This window comes from Oryza sativa, chromosome 1, assembly GCF_034140825.1.
Source record: "Oryza sativa Japonica Group chromosome 1, ASM3414082v1".
NCBI lineage: Eukaryota > Viridiplantae > Streptophyta > Magnoliopsida > Poales > Poaceae > Oryza > Oryza sativa.
This window is the reverse complement of record NC_089035.1, coordinates 26,215,978-26,235,005: the sequence shown is the minus strand read 5'-3', so window position 1 is coordinate 26,235,005 and position 19,028 is coordinate 26,215,978. Positions and strand designations below refer to the sequence as shown.

At 43.0% G+C, this 19,028-nt stretch overlaps 2 protein-coding genes across 2 annotated transcripts; one reads left to right on the top strand and one right to left on the bottom strand.

Moving 5' to 3' along the window:
* Window positions 1–5,892: 5,892 nt before the first annotated feature.
* SNL6 (cinnamoyl-CoA reductase-like SNL6) lies at window positions 5,893–12,849 on the top strand. The gene is made up of 5 exons (NM_001398038.1): window positions 5,893–6,575; window positions 8,838–9,013; window positions 11,671–11,871; window positions 12,039–12,192; window positions 12,300–12,849. The coding sequence occupies exons 1-5, from the start codon at window positions 6,296–6,298 to the stop codon at window positions 12,626–12,628; spliced, it is 1,140 nt and encodes a 379-aa protein (NP_001384967.1). The 5' UTR covers window positions 5,893–6,295; the 3' UTR covers window positions 12,629–12,849.
* A 233-nt stretch (window positions 12,850–13,082) lies between these two features.
* Window positions 13,083–16,610, bottom strand: EIF4A3A (eukaryotic initiation factor 4A-III homolog A-like). Its single transcript, NM_001398037.1, has 8 exons — window positions 16,253–16,610; window positions 15,728–15,968; window positions 15,567–15,647; window positions 15,060–15,167; window positions 14,828–14,947; window positions 14,303–14,470; window positions 14,126–14,212; window positions 13,083–13,474 (listed from the first exon to the last, which is right to left on the bottom strand). Exons 1-8 carry the CDS (start codon window positions 16,546–16,548, stop codon window positions 13,361–13,363), a joined length of 1,215 nt encoding a protein of 404 aa, NP_001384966.1. The 5' UTR covers window positions 16,549–16,610; the 3' UTR covers window positions 13,083–13,360.
* Between the last annotated feature and the right edge of the window lie 2,418 nt (window positions 16,611–19,028).

Genomic DNA, 19,028 nt, shown 5'->3' with positions numbered 1-19,028 from the left:
TGATACACAAGTTAAGAAACAAACCCGAAATACAGATAAGATATTCTATCTACATTAAGTATCCGGTACCCAATCCAAATACCATCGCCGTGTAGATATGGGATACCCATAATCTCCACACAAAGTTTGGCATGCACCAGTGCTCCTATGACTTTTAGAGTGTTACTAATTTCTTGTTGCTGACCAAAGCATAACTGGTACCCTCGTGCTTGGCACCACACAAATTCCACTTTTTTTTTCATTGCTGACCTCGAGAAAGATATCGCCCATCGGTGCAAAAATTTGAAAATGGTTGTAGTTGAAAATTTCAAAATTGTACATAAATGAAAAATAAATTGTGCATCTGAAAGATAGAAAATCAAATTACAATTTTTAGGAAGTCTACCTGTGGAGTTTCAATCTTTCCGATTTAATTATCGCTAAGAATTTCAATGGGAATTCAATTTTTTTGTTGCCACAAATTTTGTCCAACTCACAGAGGTGTAAGAGATTTGCTTAAGTCTAATGTAGGTCATAAAAGTTAGGCTCAAAGCGTGTTAGTTAGTTTTATCATGCAACTAACCATGATGATATGAATAATTGAACCAATGAATAAATCAACCAATACTGATAGATATAGTGTAATATGATAGATGCAGGTCCAATGATTAAAACATACATTGGCTTAATGTCTAATACATGTAGATTTAAATGTATATCGGCTAACTAAGCCGATATGTCTGCTAATTGAAGCTTTGAATAATGATAACTCATCGGTTAAAACTCCAATGAACAGTACATTAAACTTATTGATTTAGTAGAATTAAACTTATTAGCAACAATGTAATAGATAGATCTATGTAAACGTGATGGATATACCATATCGAACCAAGAGATCGAAGCGATACAGCCTTAGCAAAAGTTGGTATATCAAAGATAAACCGACGACTATAAAGACTAGTCAGAATATCAAGCGAAATACGGGAAAATTCTAATTGTACCGATACGATTACCAGGATGACAGGGCTTATCCCTTCGCTGGAGATCAAACTTAACCGATGCAGCCCTGCTCGAGGGTAAGAACCCATCGAAACTATGGCTAGGGTGACGATGCGCCGAAATATGATTGTATTCATCTCACGACTAAGACTCTGGGTGTTCATATTTATATCCTCAGGTTTGTACAAGTCCAAATCAGACATGAGATAATCTATTATATTATTAAAGGAATAGAAAAAGGAGCCTCCACGTTCGCTCTCATGGCCTAGAAATTCTCACATTAATCGGAGAAAAAGAAAAAACAGAGTCCATATAGAAATACAATTTAGAAATAGCTAAAATTTGGAATTAAAAAATAAAGAATATTAGAAGAGGAGACTAGAGTCCATATAGAAATACATTTAGGAAATAACTGAAATTCGGAATTAAAAATAAGGAATATTAGAAGAGGAGACTAGAGTCCATATAGAAATACAATTAGGAAATAACTAAAAAAGAAAAAACAGAGTCCTTATAGAAATACAATTTAGAAATAGCTAAAATTCGGAATCAAAAAATAAGGAATATTAGAAGAGGAGACTAGAGTCCATATAGAAATACAATTAGGAAATAACTGAAATTCGGAATTAAAAATAAGGAATATTAGAAGAGGAGACTAGAGTCCATATAGAAATACAATTAGGAAATAACTGAAATTCGGAATTAAAAAAAAAGGAATATTAGAAGAGGAGAATAGAGTCCATAGAAAAAGGAGCCTCCACGTTCGCTCTCATGGCCTAGAAATTCTCACATTAATCGGAGAAAAAGAAAAAACAGAGTCCATATAGAAATACAATTTAGAAATAGCTAAAATTCGGAACTAAAAAATAAAGAATATTAGAATAGGAGACTAGAGTCCATATAGAAATACATTTAGGAAATAACTGAAATTCGGAATTAAAAATAAGGAATATTAGAAGAGGAGACTAGAGTCTATATAGAAATACAATTAGGAAATAACTGAAAAAGAAAAAACAGAGTCTATATAGAAATACAATTTAGAAATAGCTAAAATTCGGAATTAAAAAATAAGGAATATTAGAAGAGGAGACTAGAGTCCATATAGAAATACAATTAGGAAATAACTGAAATTCAGAATTAAAAATAAGAAATATTAGAAGTAGAGTATAGAGTCCATATAGAAATATAATTAGAAAATAATTGAAATTCGGAATTAAAAATAAGGAATATTAGAAGTAGAGTATAGAGTCCATATAGAAATACAATTAGGAAATAACTAAAATTTGGAATTGAAAATAGAAGTAGAGTATAGAGTCCATATAGAAATACAATTAAGAAAAAAAATAGAAATTCGAAATTAAAAAAATAAGGAATATTAGAAGTAGAGTATAGAGTCTGACGGAGCGTGGGGCTCCTCACCGGGAGACCGCGCAGGCCCCCCTTTGCCGGTTCGGCCGGGGGCGCTGAGTGAGGTTCTTCACCCTCGATCTGTGGAATGTACGCGAGAGAGCAAACGCACGAGACACGGGCGATGTAGACAGGTTCGGGCCGCTGAGAAGCGTAATACCCTACTCCTGTGTTCTGGTGGATATGTGTGAGAAAGAGTTACAGAGAGCCGGAGAGCAAGAGAGTTCAAGCTCTAGAACCCCTCTTTTTCCTTCTCTTCTGGTTCTTTTTTCTCTCGATCTCCCCTCCAAGCTCCAGTCTTCTCAGAGTCGTCCCCCTTCCTTTGTGGGCAAGGTCCTCCTTTTATATCTCAAGGGGATACCACATGCACCACTTCTACCTACTCTTCTTTTGGGTGGGGACCCACCCTATCTTGACCAAATCTTGACTCGCGCCTTCGCCTGGAAGCTAAATCACCGCTTGTCCTTGAGTGATGCCCAGCGCCGTCACTCGTCGGACACAGGGGATCACCCTGTCATCTCTTCATTAATGGGCGGAGATCTGCAATGGCCGCTGTCTGAATGACCCTCCGATGGGATGGGTCATACCTACCTCCACTCCGCCGGAAACAGATGCAACGTGGGAGCACGGTTGTCTGCCGATGACGTGACCGGCGTCAGTCCAGTCACAGACCGGTCATTCTTCTCCACCACGCGTCAGTTTAGCATGCCGCACATCTGCCCTTCTTCATACAGTGACTTCCTTGCAATGGTTGCGATGAAGCCTGGCATGAATCGAGCCGGGACTGACGTGCTAACTCCAGGAGTTACCACGCCGGCTCCAGCTAGGGACGAGTGCCAAGAGGCTCTCATCATTCCGACGGGACGGGGCGAGGCGTGTGACAGGCCGCCTGCTGCCACCTAACCCGCGATCTGACCGGTCTGTGACCGGTCACACACTGCGACCGGTCACGGACCGGATATGCGTGCGCCGTGCTGCATTAAATGCGGCGTGGCGCGCTTGTCCATTCCGCAATAAATGTGGTTTGGTGAGAGCCGCTGTGCCCACCTAACCCACACACGTGGCGCCAATACCACAGGGGGTCGGGGCGCCCCAGCCCTCGGGGCCGAAACAGGAGCGGCCCGACCCCTCGGGGAGACAGAGGAGGGGGTGGCCACGTCTCCCCCGGGCCCGACCCCCCCGAGGGGGTCAGGCCACGTGGGTGACCGCGGCTGCCCAAGCCTCTAGTCATGATACTCCCGGTCCCATGTCACCGACAGAGTCCATATAGGAATTTAAAACTAACTAAAATTTGGAATAAACATAATAAAATTAAAAGTAGAGTTTAGAGTCTGTATAAAAATATAATTTACAAATAACTAAAATTCGAAATAAAAAAAAACATGGGAAGAAGAGTTTAAGGTCAATATAGGAATACAATTTAGAAGTAGCTGAAATTCGAAATTAAAAATTAAAGAATATTGAAAGATGAGTTTAGAGTCCACATAGAAATACAATTAGAAATAATAAAATTTCAGAAATAAAAATAAATAATATTAGAAGAAGAGCATAGAGTTTATATAGAAATACAATTTACAGAACATTCGAAATTAAAAAAATATTAAAAGATGAGTCTAGAGTTCATATAGGAATATATATAATTTACAAATAACTAAACATTTGATATTAAAAATAATTAATAACTAACACGTATATAAAATATAATATGAAAATTCAGAAATAAAAATAAATAATATTAGAAGAAGAGCATAGAGTCTATATAGAAATACAATTTATAGAAAATTCGGAATTAAAAAAAAGAAATATTAAAAGACGAGTCTAGAGTCTATATAGAAATATATATAATTTACAAATAACTAAAATTTGATATTAAAAATAATTAATAACTAACACGTATATAAAATATAATATGAATATTACACATTAATAGTTTTGTAAAGTTATTGCAAAATTTAAAATTATGTTGTCATTTTAATATATTTGAATAATATAATGAGAAAACATAAATGCTATCATATGAGAGAAAATATAATGATGCTAGCCGCGCAATCTGCGCGGGCCACCATACTAGTTTCCTTAAAAAAAAGAAAAATAACTAATCCTACAAATTTAAGAGATACACCCTCCGTTTCACAATGTAAGTCATTCTATATATGTCTAGATTCATTAACATCGATATGAATGTGGGAAATGCTAGAATGATTTACATTGTGAAACGGAAGAAGTATATACTAAGAAATTACAAAACTGTTTTTTGCCGTGGTCTCACAATTCCTCCTTGAACTCAACCTTATCTAATAAACTTTTATCTATCAAACGGTTTTTTTTTTCTTAACTGAATCATACCAAATTTTGATGTTAATATGACCAATGAACTTTTGGTAACCCTTTTTTCTATAAAGAAAATTGAATTGAGAAAGCAGTTGAAATTAGCGGAAATTTTAAATGGTACTACTGGAAAGGGTAACCACACCAGTTGTACTGTCAGTTTGGGATCGTGCACATTATAAAAGTTCTCCGGATTAAGGTTTGTACTACGCGATTAAATGGCTGGACTGACCGACATATCCCATCTTTCCACTGCGTATGATATCGCTTTCAGTACGTGCAGGCTTCAGACTTCCACTCCTCCGCCCGGGTTTCACCGTGCAGACGTGCACCGATACGGTACACCGGCGCAGTTGGGTCGTGGAGAGCTCCGTGGCCTCGTTCGCGAAACCACTCCCGTCGTCCGACCGATGCGTGCGTGCCACCGACACAGCGCCCCGCGGTGGTGCATCGTTGTAGGTCGTTTTTTACCCCCCCAAAAGCTAGGACCCACATGCATAGCGCGATCCGGCGTGCACAGTCACAGAGCCGATGAGACCGCACTGCCACGATTCGTTGATCTGCTCCGACAACGATAGAACGGTCCCCTTGCCCCGCGAGAGCTTAGCTCTCTGTCGCTGTTCGGGAGTGCGCATTCTGTTTGCCGATCGCGGTGACTCGAAAGTCAGTACTCCAACTACTGCTGGATCGGTGAGTACCAGTGATCGCCTCCTATCCGCTACAATGCGTCCTTGCGGCTATGCCCAGAGCCAACAACCGAGGAGGCGCGCCGCAACGATCCAGGCTTACCAGTCGCGTATACAGGGCCACGAGGGGAGTACAACAGAAGAAGGGAATTGGTCGGGAGAGGAGATCAGTGATTTGGTTGAGTTCCCTTCACTTGACTTCCCTAGGTTATGTTCTTTTATCTAAGTTCCTAACTCATCTTCTTCATTTTCCACGCGCACAATTTTCAAACTGTTAAACGGTGCGTGTTTTACAAAAAGTTTATGTAGAAAAGTTGCTTTAAAAATCATATTAATCCAAATTCTAAATTTTCTATTGCTAAAATTTAATTAATTATGTGTTAATCTATCGCTCCGTTTGATGTGTGGAGGTCTTTCCATCGGATCGGGACGGCCACGCGATCCCTGCCGCGCAGCTTACCTACTACCGCGCGGCGGCCTCGCCCTCGCGACTCGCGCGAGCCCCAGCTTCGCGGCCCCGCTTGACCAGTAGATACACGCAAAAAACCCCCCAAATCCGTCGCCCGAGCCAAGCACCGTGACTGCGCGCGACCACATACATGGCCACGCCTCCACCCGTCACTTCGCTGCATCGCTGACCGCGCGCGACGCCAACCGGTTTGCTAGCTAGCGCAGCCGCGCGCGTCCGTCCCCCCCACCTATCCTATATATCCACGTCTCCCCGCGCGCACCCACCCCACCGAAGGGGAGAGGCAGGCAGGGCGCGCGCGCGCTCTCACTCGATCACGCACACGCGGGCGCGGATTGGGGATTCCGGGGGAGAGAGAAAGAGAGAGAGAGAGAGATCATATTTGTTGATAGGGATCGGTGGCGGCTGCAGCGGCGGTGGCGGCGTCATGGGCGTCCTGAGGAGCACGCAGAGCATGCAGGCGGAGGTGGAGGAGATGCGGGCGGCGCTGCTGCATGGCCACGGGGGCGGGGCGGCGGCGGCGGCGGCGGCCGGGTGGCGCCCCTCGGCCGGCGACGCGGACGTCAAGCGCACCGCGGGCGGCGACGGGGGCGCGGCGGGGCCGCGCACCGTCTGCGTCACGGGCGGCATCTCCTTCGTCGGGTTCGCCGTCGTCGACCGCCTGCTCCGGCACGGCTACACCGTGCGCCTCGCCCTCGAGACCCAAGGTCAGCTCCAAATCCAGCTCACCCCCACATCTTTTACCGTTTACCTGTTCGATTACCTCCTTTGCCTTGTTTGGCTGTTTCGCTTCTGTGTCACCGACATGTGGGCCCCGGTCGCCACATGTATCTCAAAGCCCCGGCCACTTGTGCCAATACATTCCACGTATTTTTATTATTTTATATACCTCGGCAAAAAAAACAAACATGAAAAAACAAAAACGCTCGTGCCTAGCATGACGTACCCCTTCGCTAGTTCGCTGTATCCAATTTCTGGACTTTATCTCGCAGCAGTAGATTTTACTTCTACCAGCTTATTGAGCCGATCAGTCTTCCAATCCATCTTAATTACCACTCGTTTTTGGACAAAAGGCAAGCGACTTCCCAGCATAAACCAAGCTTAGTTGCTGTTCAAGCCGGATTAGCAGATACTCTGCGTCTCCTCCCGAAGTGTTGTTGGGGATGGAACCTTGCCACCTACCGCTGCACTGCGGGTTTGGTGTGCTACCTGCAGTCCGGTCACCATTTCGTCACATCTCCATAGACCGGTTGCTAGCTTGGAGTAGCTAGGAACTACTACGCTGCATCTTCCCGTCAGTAGAATTTGCTTTCGTTGGATAATGGCGTAACGCTCTTTGACGGTGTATATCCATTTGCGAATAGAGACCAAACTAAAAAAAAAAATATTGGCATAATGCTCTGCTCGGGCTGGTGGGTGGTATGGCAGCCACTTTCCTATGCACAGTGTGCATGTAGCCGTGAGAGTATACCTAATGATGATTGCTTTTATGCTTTGGTGAATATAACCAACTTAATTACCTACTTGGAAATGACAGACCGAAAGAAACGTGCGAAAGCTAAAGAGAGGAACATATACGTTTATGTCTAATTCGCCACACACAAGGAAAAACGGAAGAAAAAAACAAATGCTAACAAGGAGTAGGATTGATGGGAGGTGGTAGCTAGACTGAATTAGTTTAAGACGTACGCAACCATCTCTATGATCGATCAGCGTTGAACATTTGACTACTCGTATATATAAAGCTACCGGGCGTATGATTTCCTCGTGTAGTAGTTAGTTATTCTCGCATTCGTTTTTTCCTCGTGCTATATGCACAATCTTTGGATGCATTCAAAACATTCTGATTGTGACTTTCTCCATATACCAATGGGCTCATGCTTATGGCGTAACATTAAACTTTTCGCCGGTTTTTATTCTTGTTCTGGTGGTCAGCCGGTTTCTTGGAAAGAGGAAATTGATCGTAGTTTCAAAGTCTCCTATACGACTCGTCCAGTTGGGGATGAAACAATCTACAAATCAAACACTAGCAGAGACGTACGCAGAATTTTTTTTTCCACTGGCAGCACCATTTTTCTTTGACCCGAGGTAGAAATCTTCAGGTCTACCACATCATGATTAGATTTCAACCAACCAGTGCTCCAATTCGGATACCCATTTTAACATTGCGCCACTAATTAGTCAGCTTTGTGTTGCTTAGTTGAGCCATACTTTACGCGTTCTGATCCTTCACATCAGCTAACAAATCCAATCCTTCCCCTGAACCAAAATCTTTCAGTACTGCTCCCTTCAATTCCCTAGCAAGAAAGCAGAGAACCTTTCGACAAACAAATAGTGTTGATACTAATTATAAGTGGGTGCTGGACTTCTGATAGCTTCGTTTCAACAGTCTACACCCAAGGGCCATTAGGAAAATTTATCTGATGATAGCTTAGCTCCAATCTTAATCTGGAACAACATGTCTGGTCCATTAGGCCTCCACTGGAATAGAGGAATATCACGGGAGTTGAACTAATTCTTGTGAAAATCCTGTAGAAGTCATGCCTTTATCTTTATGCTATCACTACCATTCTCTAAGTCATCGCGGATAAGAAACCATGGGCAAGAAAATTTTCAGAATATCAAAAAGATAAAATCCTCTCTCCGGTTTCCCAGCCAGCTACGAATAGTTGGAAACACACCTGCTGCTTGGCTATGCTTATAATAGTGGAACATGATTCATATTTCTGGTTTTCAAATGGAGTCAGGTGAGAAGGATGGAACGAGATTATTGATAAAGTACCGTTCCAAAAACGTTCTTATCCTTATCGGACAATTATCAATGATAGATAACAGAAAGTAAAATCACACGGCATCATCGCTATTATTTTATTAAAGCAACATGGCTTCTTTTTTTTTGTGAGTATTCATGCAACCATCGTAATCTTGACGTGTAATAATTTGGCTTATTGCTATTTGCTACATCGCAGAGGACCTGGACAAGCTGAGGGAGATGGAGATGTTCGGCGAGGACGGCCGGGACGGCGTGTGGACGGTGATGGCGAACGTGACGGACCCCGAGAGCCTGCACCGGGCGTTCGACGGATGCGCCGGCGTGTTTCACACCTCGGCGTTCGTGGATCCGGGGGGCATGTCCGGCTACACGGTGAGTGCACCAAACTCGGTCCCTAACCTTAAGATCCTCGCAACTACTACACCTACCTATGTTATGTGTTCCCTAATGCTGTCACAGAAGTCACTAAGTAAGTTAGTTATGTGTTCCCTAATGCTGTCATATAGAAGTCACTAAATAAGTTAGGTTAGTAAAATATAGAAAAAATCATGCAAACAAAACAGAGTGAACTTGAAGAGAATGGCGGAAAACAGAGTATATATGCTCCATCTAACATTCTAACTCAAGGCGCAACTGAACATCAAAGATTGATGTTGAATGTTTGGTGTACTATAAAAAGAGCAATATTATTTATGGTCGTTAAGAAGGTATCAAGAAGTACTACAATTTTACTAGAAGACACTAAATTTTACAATTAAAAAAAGATACCTCCTGATACACCATAAAATAACTCGTAAAAGGAACATTGCGATTTTCTTTGTGGTGATGTGGTGGGGACCCAGTAACAGTCTGAACTTCTGGAAATCAAGCAATTAATTGACACATAACGGCGTTCGGGAATTTTTGAAGCCAATGGACATAGATCATTTTCGTAATTAATGGCATGCACATCACAGAGCCTCAGACATCTGGCCCAGAGAAATTTGTACAGTTGAGCTGTAGAGTTTGCATCTACATGTACATGGCCTTTGGTACTGCACGTGGAGGCACTCATGCCTCAAAATTCAGAAAGATTTTGTAAGACCGAGTGACGAGACTCTGTAGTTCGTGTACCACACGGGGAAGATTCTGCTCATTCTTGGCTTCTCCTCCCAAGAGACACCAAATAGTTTATGGTACCCGTTATCTAGAAACGTTGGGCGCTGCGGTGTCCATCACAGATGTTAACGGTTATACCTTCCATGGTTACTTAAAAACTGAGACCTTGCTGATTGTCGATTCCATTGGTCGTACAGTAGTATCAAGATTTCAAAAATGACAAACCAGTACTATTGACTGATGTGAAGAGCGGCAGATGCCATAAAACTAGCCTTATTTCGAGCAGACTTAATAAAAAAAGGGTTTATAGAAAAAGGCTCAATCACCAACTCGTACCTTCAAGGATTATTTTGTTTACGAGCCAATGTCTTGTTTGTTGCCAAAGGCAGGGTGGGAGAGGATCTTGAGGCTGGACAGTCCTCCTTGTCGCCCTTTCGTTGACATTTTGCCAAACCTGAAGTCCTCCTGATGGGAGCAGGTTGTAACTGGTAGTCCTGCCTATGCAGATGGTCTTGCACCTATCTGATCCATGAAGTAGAGCTTCCGGAGCACAGCATTGGTGGGCGCACGCCTGTCAACTCCGTCACCTAATTCATTGACAGAAAATCGCTTGTCCATAGCAGGGGACCGGGTTTATTATCTGATAAGAACGGGTAATCAGGTAGGATTAGTATCTGAGTGTGATGAGAGTCCGCATTGCAGCAAGAGTTGGACAATACAACCACCGAATCCACTTCGGTTGGGTACTTCCAAGCAGCCGTCAGAATCATGACGACCTTAGTGTAACCAAGGCGATTAAAGAACAGAGATGCCATCCAGTTGCGTCCTACTCTGCAACAATATATACTCCCTCTCTTTTAGATTTATTAACATATATATAAATATAGGCAATATTATAAAATCTTATATTGTGAAATGCACAATAGAGGGAGTATGCTAGTAATAGGCTTTATTTTACTGTTCTTGAATACCTTTATTTTTTTTACCATTCTTGTTCCACACAATATAACCTCTTTTTAATGGAAGAAATTTGCTGCAATTTGGAGGAAATGAACTGGTTCAATGAAAATCCTGTAAAATTTATGCGTTTCAAAGTAGCCCTACGTTCGATTTTGCTATATATTTGTCGACAAATTTTCCCCTAAAAATTTAACAGATGTAATTACAGTACAATCGTAGTGTAATTACACTATAACTTGCATGTAATTACACTGTAACTATAGTGTAACTTGTATGTAACTTTCAAAAATCTCTCCGTAATATGTTATTTCGATAAAATGGAGGTCGTGGGAACAAATTCTTTCACATATGTGTGTACTATGATTTGTTTTCTTCCTCACCAAAACAAATCTTGTAATAGATCTAACAATTCAAAATTATGTGAAACTTACATATAAGTTACACTGTAGTTACATGCAAGTTACAGTGTAATTACATATATGTTACAGTGTAATTACATTATGATTGTATTATAATTACATCTGTCAAATTTTTAGGAGAAAATTTGTCAACAAATGTATAGGTAGTCCCCCCTACGTTTGGTATCTCAATCACACTAGTGTTTATCATTTATCTGCAGTAAGAGCCTATTGTAGCTAAAATAAACCTTACCAAATTTTGGTATTGCCAAAATTTTGGCAAGATGACAATATTGCGAAAATTTTGGCAGGATATCTTATGTATTTACTTAATTTGGCAACAAACTAAATATAGATATTTTTTAACAACTTTACATTAAAAAAATGGTATGGTTGAAAATAGCATCAAAGTGAACGGGCCTGATTTTCGCTAGTGGACCGTTCGCTCTCACCCATCATTCCTGGTAGTCAATTCTTGTGTAGTCATGGTAATTTGTTGTTTAGTAGCGATTGGGCGTACGATTGAGGCGGTGTAATTAACTTTTTCCCTGTTAATGTCCAACTCTCGAACAGAAACATATGGCAAGCTTGGAGGCGAAAGCAGCAGAGCAGGTGATCGAGGCGTGCGTGAGGACAGAGTCCGTCAGAAAATGCGTCTTCACGTCGTCGTTGCTAGCATGTGTATGGAGGCAAAATTACCCTCATGACCGACGGTTTCCTACCATCATCGACGAGAACTGCTGGAGCGATGAGAGCTTCTGCCGTGACAACAAGGTGAGTTTGTTACTGTATTAAAAAAAAAAGGAGGGTTTGTTCAGTGACACGGAAGCGCACTTGCAATGGTGGATGCATAAGCATATTTTATCACCCACCAACTGAATCTTTTTTTTTTCTTGTGGAAAATTTGTGCAATCTAATGACTTTCTGGATAAACTTTTCAGCTGTGGTTTGCACTGGGCAAGACGGCAGCGGAGAAGACGGCGTGGAGGGCAGCCAGGGGTAGGGACCTGAAGCTGGTCACCGTCTGCCCGGCGCTGGTCACCGGTCCGGGATTCCGCCGCCGCAACTCCACCGCCTCCATCGCCTACCTCAAAGGTACACTACAGGCTTCGATACGAGCATGTAAACTACGATCGGAGAAAGGAACATGGTGTGCCTTTGTGCTTGTGCAGTACACACTGACATGTCTTGCGTGTCGACAGGGGCTCGCGCCATGCTCGCCGACGGCCTGCTCGCGACGGCGAGCGTGGAGACGGTGGCGGAGGCGCACGTCCGGGTGTACGAGGCGATGGGCGACAACACGGCCGGCGGGAGGTACATCTGCTACGACCACGTGGTGAAGAGGCCCGAGGAGTTCGCGGAGCTGGAGCGCCAGCTGGGGATCCCGCGCAGAGCGGCGGCGGCGGCGGCCGCGCAGGACTCCGGCGACCGGCCGGCGAGGTTCGATCTGTGCAGGCAGAAGCTGGCGAGGCTCATGTCCACCCGAAGGCGGTGCACGTACGACGACTACTACTCCGTCGCATTCGACTAGATATCTAGCTAGGCTAGGCAAACTGGCGAGCACCACCGTGCAATGGCTTGCAGCACTGCACCAATGATGGATCATCTGGGTTGGGTTTTGCCTGAAGGGTGCAAGAGGACGAAGTCGTAGTGGATGGATGGAAGAAGAGTGTGTGACATCATGTACATAGTGCGATCTTGTAGGCTGTTTGATGCATCAATAAAGCTTGATCGAGCCCCATTTTTTGGCTATCTAATGATTCATACAAAAGCTCGTAAAAACGCATAATAATGTTTACTTACTTCAACGAATACCTACCTACCTACCTACGGGTGCAAATGTGCAATAAACCCATTTACCAGTATAATCGCAACATCGAGCATGACATTACAAAGCTTTCAAGAACTGGAGCAAATGAAACACTTTGACAAAAACATTTGAGATCACAACACACAGAAGATCTAAATACCACCACACCTTCAACGAGAAAATCATCATCAAATCCTTGTGGCAATAAATATAACGAACAAGTCTCATGTTCTGAGCAGAAATGCAATCATAGTGTTACATGAGCTGGCACTAAAATTATATACAGATCATGTCACAAGAGAGGGGAACGAAACCAATCACTAGTATTAGACTCGCAACCCTTTAAAGTCCATAGCAATACAGTCACGGCAAAGCATGTCAACCAAAATCACAACAAACAAGCTCAGTTGTTGCCAGACCAGATGATCAAACATGGTAGCGCCACTCCAGCACTCAAATTAGATCAGCAACATTCATTGGCATTTCATCAATCTGCGTGCTGTAGTACTGCTCGATATCTCTCAGGATACGGATGTCTTCCTTTTTGACAAAATTGATGGCCACACCCTACATCATGCAAGGAAAATGTTTTTGGTCTTTAGCATCAGCCCAATCAAATGATTTCTAATGCCAGGACATGGATCTGTCTCGAAATCATTTTCCTCAATCTCACGGAACATTTGGAATTCAGAGTAAATATTGTTTAGTTGTTTCTAGAATCTAGATAAATGTGGTCAGCTGTTCGGTTTACTGGAGTACACAGGTGTTTGGTTGGTAGCCACACTTTACCACATCTTTGGTAAGGAGGTTTACCAACTTAGCCTAGTGTTTGGCTTGTTATCACACGATTGGCTTGCCACAAAACACTAACATAATGCATCACATGTCATAGGCCAACAATTTTTTAACCACGTGCCATTCTTTAGCAAAAAAAAAAAAGTGTAGCGGCTCCTCAATATTTCATTCTGTGTGAACAGTATGAAATCAGAATTCTTGTTCTCTGATTTGTCATATACTGCCAAAACAAAATGTGCAAGCATTTGATTCATTATTATCAACATGATTATTGGCGAATGTGCAATTGTGTTGAGCAAAACCATGGTACATGTGTTAGTACCAACAAAACTTGAACCAAAATTCCCTTGTTATGAATAACTCGCAAACAAAGTAGAGGATAGATTTAGTTAGAATAAAGAGTTGCAAGTTGTGCAGTATTACCTTGCGACCAAAACGTCCAGAGCGACCAATGCGATGGATGTAAAGTTCACGATTATTTGGGAGATCATAATTTATGACAAGAGAGACCTGAAAATAAATGAAATAATAATCACTTAATCAGTACTCCACACACGATAAAATCAATAGTCTTCAAACAAAACATTACAATAAACTTGCCTGCTGAACATCGAGGCCTCGAGCCCACACATCTGTCGTGATTAGAACACGGGTTGCACCAGACCTGAATTCACCCATAATGGCATCCCTTTCCTTTTGAGGCATGTCGCCATGCATAGCTGATACTGTGAAGTTATTGCTGCGCATTCTTTCCGTAAGCCAATCAACCTGACCAAAGTAAACCCCAGGATATCGAGCAAAACATCAGTAATGACAAGTCAGCATAGTTAGAAAACATTGCAATTCAACATAGTAAGGAAATAGCAAACAGAAAATATCAACTCATGTGCTTGCATGAACAAGTATTCTAACCATAATCAACAAGTTCAGAAAGACAAGGACAAGGAGTAATGCCCACTGCCTAGATGGCACAAAAAAGAGGTGTTTGAAAAAGCTACAAAGAAGCTATGACCATAGGATAGCAAAATAATTTGGTGTAGACAAATAACAGAGGGAGCAGACTTTATAAAACAATAATAGAGTACCAGTGAAACGACCATAACAAAAAAGAAAACTATATATCACCTTTCTCTTTGTGTTGCAGAAAATGACAGCTTGGGTGATTGTCAGTGTATCATAAAGATCACAAAGCGTGTCAAACTTCCATTCTTCTTTCTCAACAGCAACAAAGAATTGTTTGATGCCCTACAAACATGATATGGAAAGACGAATATATTTAAAGATCAATAGAACCAACAAAGTAAAATACATATTGAAGATCATCAAACTGATAAGAAAAACAAGTGATGATATTTACCTCTAGAGTCAATTCATCACGCTTCACAAGGATCCGAACTGGATCAGTCATGAACTTGCTGGTCATTTCCAAGATCTCGTGAGGCAGAGTTGCGGAGATCAAGCAAACCTGTGCAGACAAAAAAGATATGCTTGCACATTAGCATTGGGATTCGGGACCTCACTGCCCAAGATTGCCATCATTTATTGTCATCAAGTTCATGCATTGCGCTCATGTGAAGCCAGAGGTGGCATTACAATAAGCAAATCTGCATATGCATATCAGCATATAATAAAGCATGCATTACTGAATCCAAACAGAGACAAGATAGCTAGTCTGTTGGTATGATGATATGTTACAAGGATCAAAACATGGATGGAACAGTGCAAGGAAAAATGCACCAGAGATGAAAAATAGATTACAATACACTTCAGGAGCTGAATTCTTATTAAAATAATCAACTAGCTGATAGAACACTGAAACACAAGACAAACTATAAGTTTATGACAGGTTTAATATGAGATTGACCTGGAGTTCTGGAGGGAGGTATCTGTACACATCATATATCTGATCCTTAAAGCCTCTGCCCAACATCTCATCAGCTTCATCCTGTCATGGAAGAATGTTATTCTCATACCATTTGATCAAACCAAAGGTGGTTTCAAAAACAACATGAAAAGTAAACCAACCAGAATTAGGAGCTTAATGGCTCTTGTACGCAAGGTCCTTCTCTTGATCATATCACAGACTCTGCCAGGTGTTCCTGACACCACATGCACTCCGTGCTCAAGCTTTCTAATATCCTCACCAATACTTTTGCCACCAATACAAGCATGCACTTGGATATTGATGAAGTCACCGATAGCCAGCATAACTCTTTCTGTTTGTGCAGCAAGTTCTCTAGTTGGTGACAGTATTAAAGCCTGCACCCTACATAATGAGAAACAATATTAGGATTACGGGAACATAGACAACAACAGTGAACAATAATCAGCACCAAAACAGGCATGGAAAGAATTTGTGTACAGCAGTACAGCTCTAATAAATTTGGAAGCCATCACCTATAACATTATGCTAAACCCTAGTAAAATAGATCGCACAGTACTAGCACGATGCTGCAATGCAAGTTAATCTAGAGCAAAATAGATCGCACAGTAGGGGGAAAAAGTGGAAATACTGAAGTAAAATGTCAGATTGGTGGGTAAGAGGCGTACTCACGGACGGCGGTGTCTACGATCTGGCAGACGGAGAGCGAGATCATGGAGGTCTTGCCGGTCCCGGACTGGGCCTGGGCGATGACGTCGCGGCCGCTGATGATGGGGAGGACGGCGCGCTGCTGGATGGCGGAGGGCTTCTCGAAGCCGTAGGCGTAGATGCCGCGGAGGAGGTCGTCGCGGATCCCCATCTGGTCGAAGCTGCTGATGACCTCGACCCCCGGGGAGGTCTCGAAGGTGAGGTTCTCGTCGTCCATGGCGCCCGGGCCGCGCCGCGACGTGGTGGCCGCCGCCATTGGGGGAGACGAAACCCTAGAAAGAGAAGAGAACTAGAGAAGAGATGGGGGAAGGAGGTGAGGGGTGGACGGGTGGTCGGAAGAGGATCTTTTGACTAAAGTCACGGCCGTGCAGTTTCAATACGTAATATCCACCGTCCACTGCCATCCAACGGTTCTCTATCTGCTGCTTTCCTTTGCACACGTCCAACGTGGCAACGTCTCCTTCGCATCCCATCCCAGTGTGGTCGCTGTCGTCGCAGGGGAGGACTTCTCTGCGTGGGCTTGCAACCTGATTGAATTTTTTTCATTTTTAGATTTTTTTTAAATATTTACAGAAATAATCTATCAGCCAAAAAAATTACAAAAATAGACCCTGCCGCCCACCTCTAGGGCGGCAAGCTGACATGAAAAACGGGGGAGGGACGGGCGGTGACGGAGGGAGGTTTTTTTCAGGAAAACCCTTGCCACCCTCTGTTGGGGCGGCAAGGGGCCCCAATGCAGAAAAGCCAGTCGGAGCCGGCCATTTTGCAGGCGGCCCCTTGCCGCCCTCTGGCCGGGCAGCAGGCCTTACTGCCTATAAAAGGCCTGCCGCCCAGCCCCCAGCCCTCATTCCTCCCCCCTCAAATCCAGTGAAAAAAAAAAGAAGAAAGGGGAGGAGAAGAGAAGAAGGGGCGAAACCCTGCCGGATTCAGACGTCGATTTCAGGTAATATTCATAGATCCTATATGTGACTATTGAGTTAAATAGTGTGTATTTTTTTAAAACTTTGTTTGAATAAATGCATTATTTTTTTAGGTTTTTAGTTGTACTAATCTAGAAGTGCGTATTGTAGATATCAGTAACTACGTAGATCTGCTAGTTTGGAATCAATACTTTACCGTTGCATTGGCATATACAAGAAGATATTACGTTGTAGATGTTTATTGCATGAAAGAGTAATATGATCTAGTTATTTCGTTGACAGATATGTCGAACAAACAAATATTCCAAATTTACCATGGCCCAGGAAACGTCCGTTACGGGCCAACTGGGGTAGATCTGTCAGATTTTATTGTATCAGAAAGGGGAATTGATAGACCGGCTGAGAGGAGTGTACCTTCTATAAAAGGATGGTTAATGAGGGGCTTGAGAGTTGATCCACAGACAAGTGACATAACAATCAATGTTATAGTAAGTCGGGCAACTGAGGGTTTTTATTGGGAACTAATGCCAGTTCAAAACTCTCGAGTGTGGAGATGGTATATGGAAAATGCATTGCAACGCGGGTAGCCTCTAGCTATGGTTCCGTTTGTTCACCCGAAGGATCCAGGTGTGCAGATGAACATGGATGATGGCGAGGGACCAAGTGCTGAAGTAAATGAGACTTCTGTGGAGGAGGTCAACGCACGAGAGGACGAGGGCGTAGTAGCTCCAGTGGGCATTCAACCAGGTGGAGTGGCCGACGAGGGGGAGACTGTCGGTGCCATTGTGGATGAAATGGAGAGGGAGGATTCTGACAACGAGCGTGTAAAGGAAGGTGATTCGTCAGATGATGAGACGGATATTAATCCAGCAGAATGGGCTACTGAGGATTTTTCTGGGCTGGTCGTCTCTGAAGAGGATAGTGTGAGATGGGAGTACAAAGAAAATGAGGTTATTCAGGGAGCGATTTATAGTAGAGCAGAAGATATGAAGGAGGCGGTAAAACATTTTGCAGTGTCACTTCATAGAGAGTTTTGGGTTGCCAAGTCCAACCGGTCGCAATATGAAGTTCGGTGTGTTAAGGAAAAAGATGGTTGTCCCTGGAGAGTACACGCGTATAAGGGGAAATGGAAGGATTATTGGACAGTGTCAGTCGTTACCAAGCATACATGTTTTCTACCTGGTGTTCAGAAATACCACAGGAACATTACATGTGCATTGTTGCATCTGAGATGTATGCGCATGTCATCGATAATCTCACATATGAACCAAGGTCAATAATCCGACACATCGAAGAGACATACAAGTATACTATTAGCTATGCCAAGGCCTGGAGGGCCAAACAGAAAATAATAGAGATGAGATTTGGAACTTACGAAGCCTCGTATGACAATTTGCCATGCCTGCTTGGTGTTATCGAGGAAAGAAACCCTGGGAGCTCTTACGCAGTGAAGAAATTCCCCTCAATTGAACATCCTGGCAAGAGTGTGCTGCAAAGGGCGTTCTTAGCTCTACATGCATGCAAGATGACATTCGTGAACTGTCGTCCTGTTCTCTGCATTGATGGGACATTCTTGACAAGAAAGTATCGGGGCCAGATACTAACAGCAATAGGGGTAGATGGGAACAATCAGGTTTTGCCCTTGGCATTTGCTTTTGTTGAGAGTGAGAATACCGACAGCTGGTACTGGTTCCTGAAATTGGTTAAAACAAAAGTTGTTAGTATGAGGCCAAATGTGTGCCTGATACATGATAGGCACGCTGGCATTCTGCGAGCGATAGAAGAGTTGCAGTTTGGGAGTATGGAACGAGGATAC

Excerpts from the sequence above, each read along its gene's own strand:
- SNL6 (NM_001398038.1), top strand. The coding sequence starts at position 6,296 with ATGGGCGTCCTGAGGAGCACGCAGAGCATGCAGGCGGAGGTGGAGGAG. Across the intron at positions 9,014-11,670 it reads GGGGCATGTCCGGCTACACG|AAACATATGGCAAGCTTGGA; the intron begins GTGAGTGCACCA and ends ACTCTCGAACAG. Across the intron at positions 12,193-12,299 it reads CTCCATCGCCTACCTCAAAG|GGGCTCGCGCCATGCTCGCC; the intron begins GTACACTACAGG and ends GCGTGTCGACAG.
- EIF4A3A (NM_001398037.1), bottom strand. The coding sequence starts at position 16,548 with ATGGCGGCGGCCACCACGTCGCGGCGCGGCCCGGGCGCCATGGACGAC. Across the intron at positions 15,969-16,252 it reads GTAGACACCGCCGTCCGTGA|GGTGCAGGCTTTAATACTGT; the intron begins GTACGCCTCTTA and ends CTCATTATGTAG. Across the intron at positions 14,213-14,302 it reads GAGGCCTCGATGTTCAGCAG|GTCTCTCTTGTCATAAATTA; the intron begins GCAAGTTTATTG and ends ATTTATTTTCAG.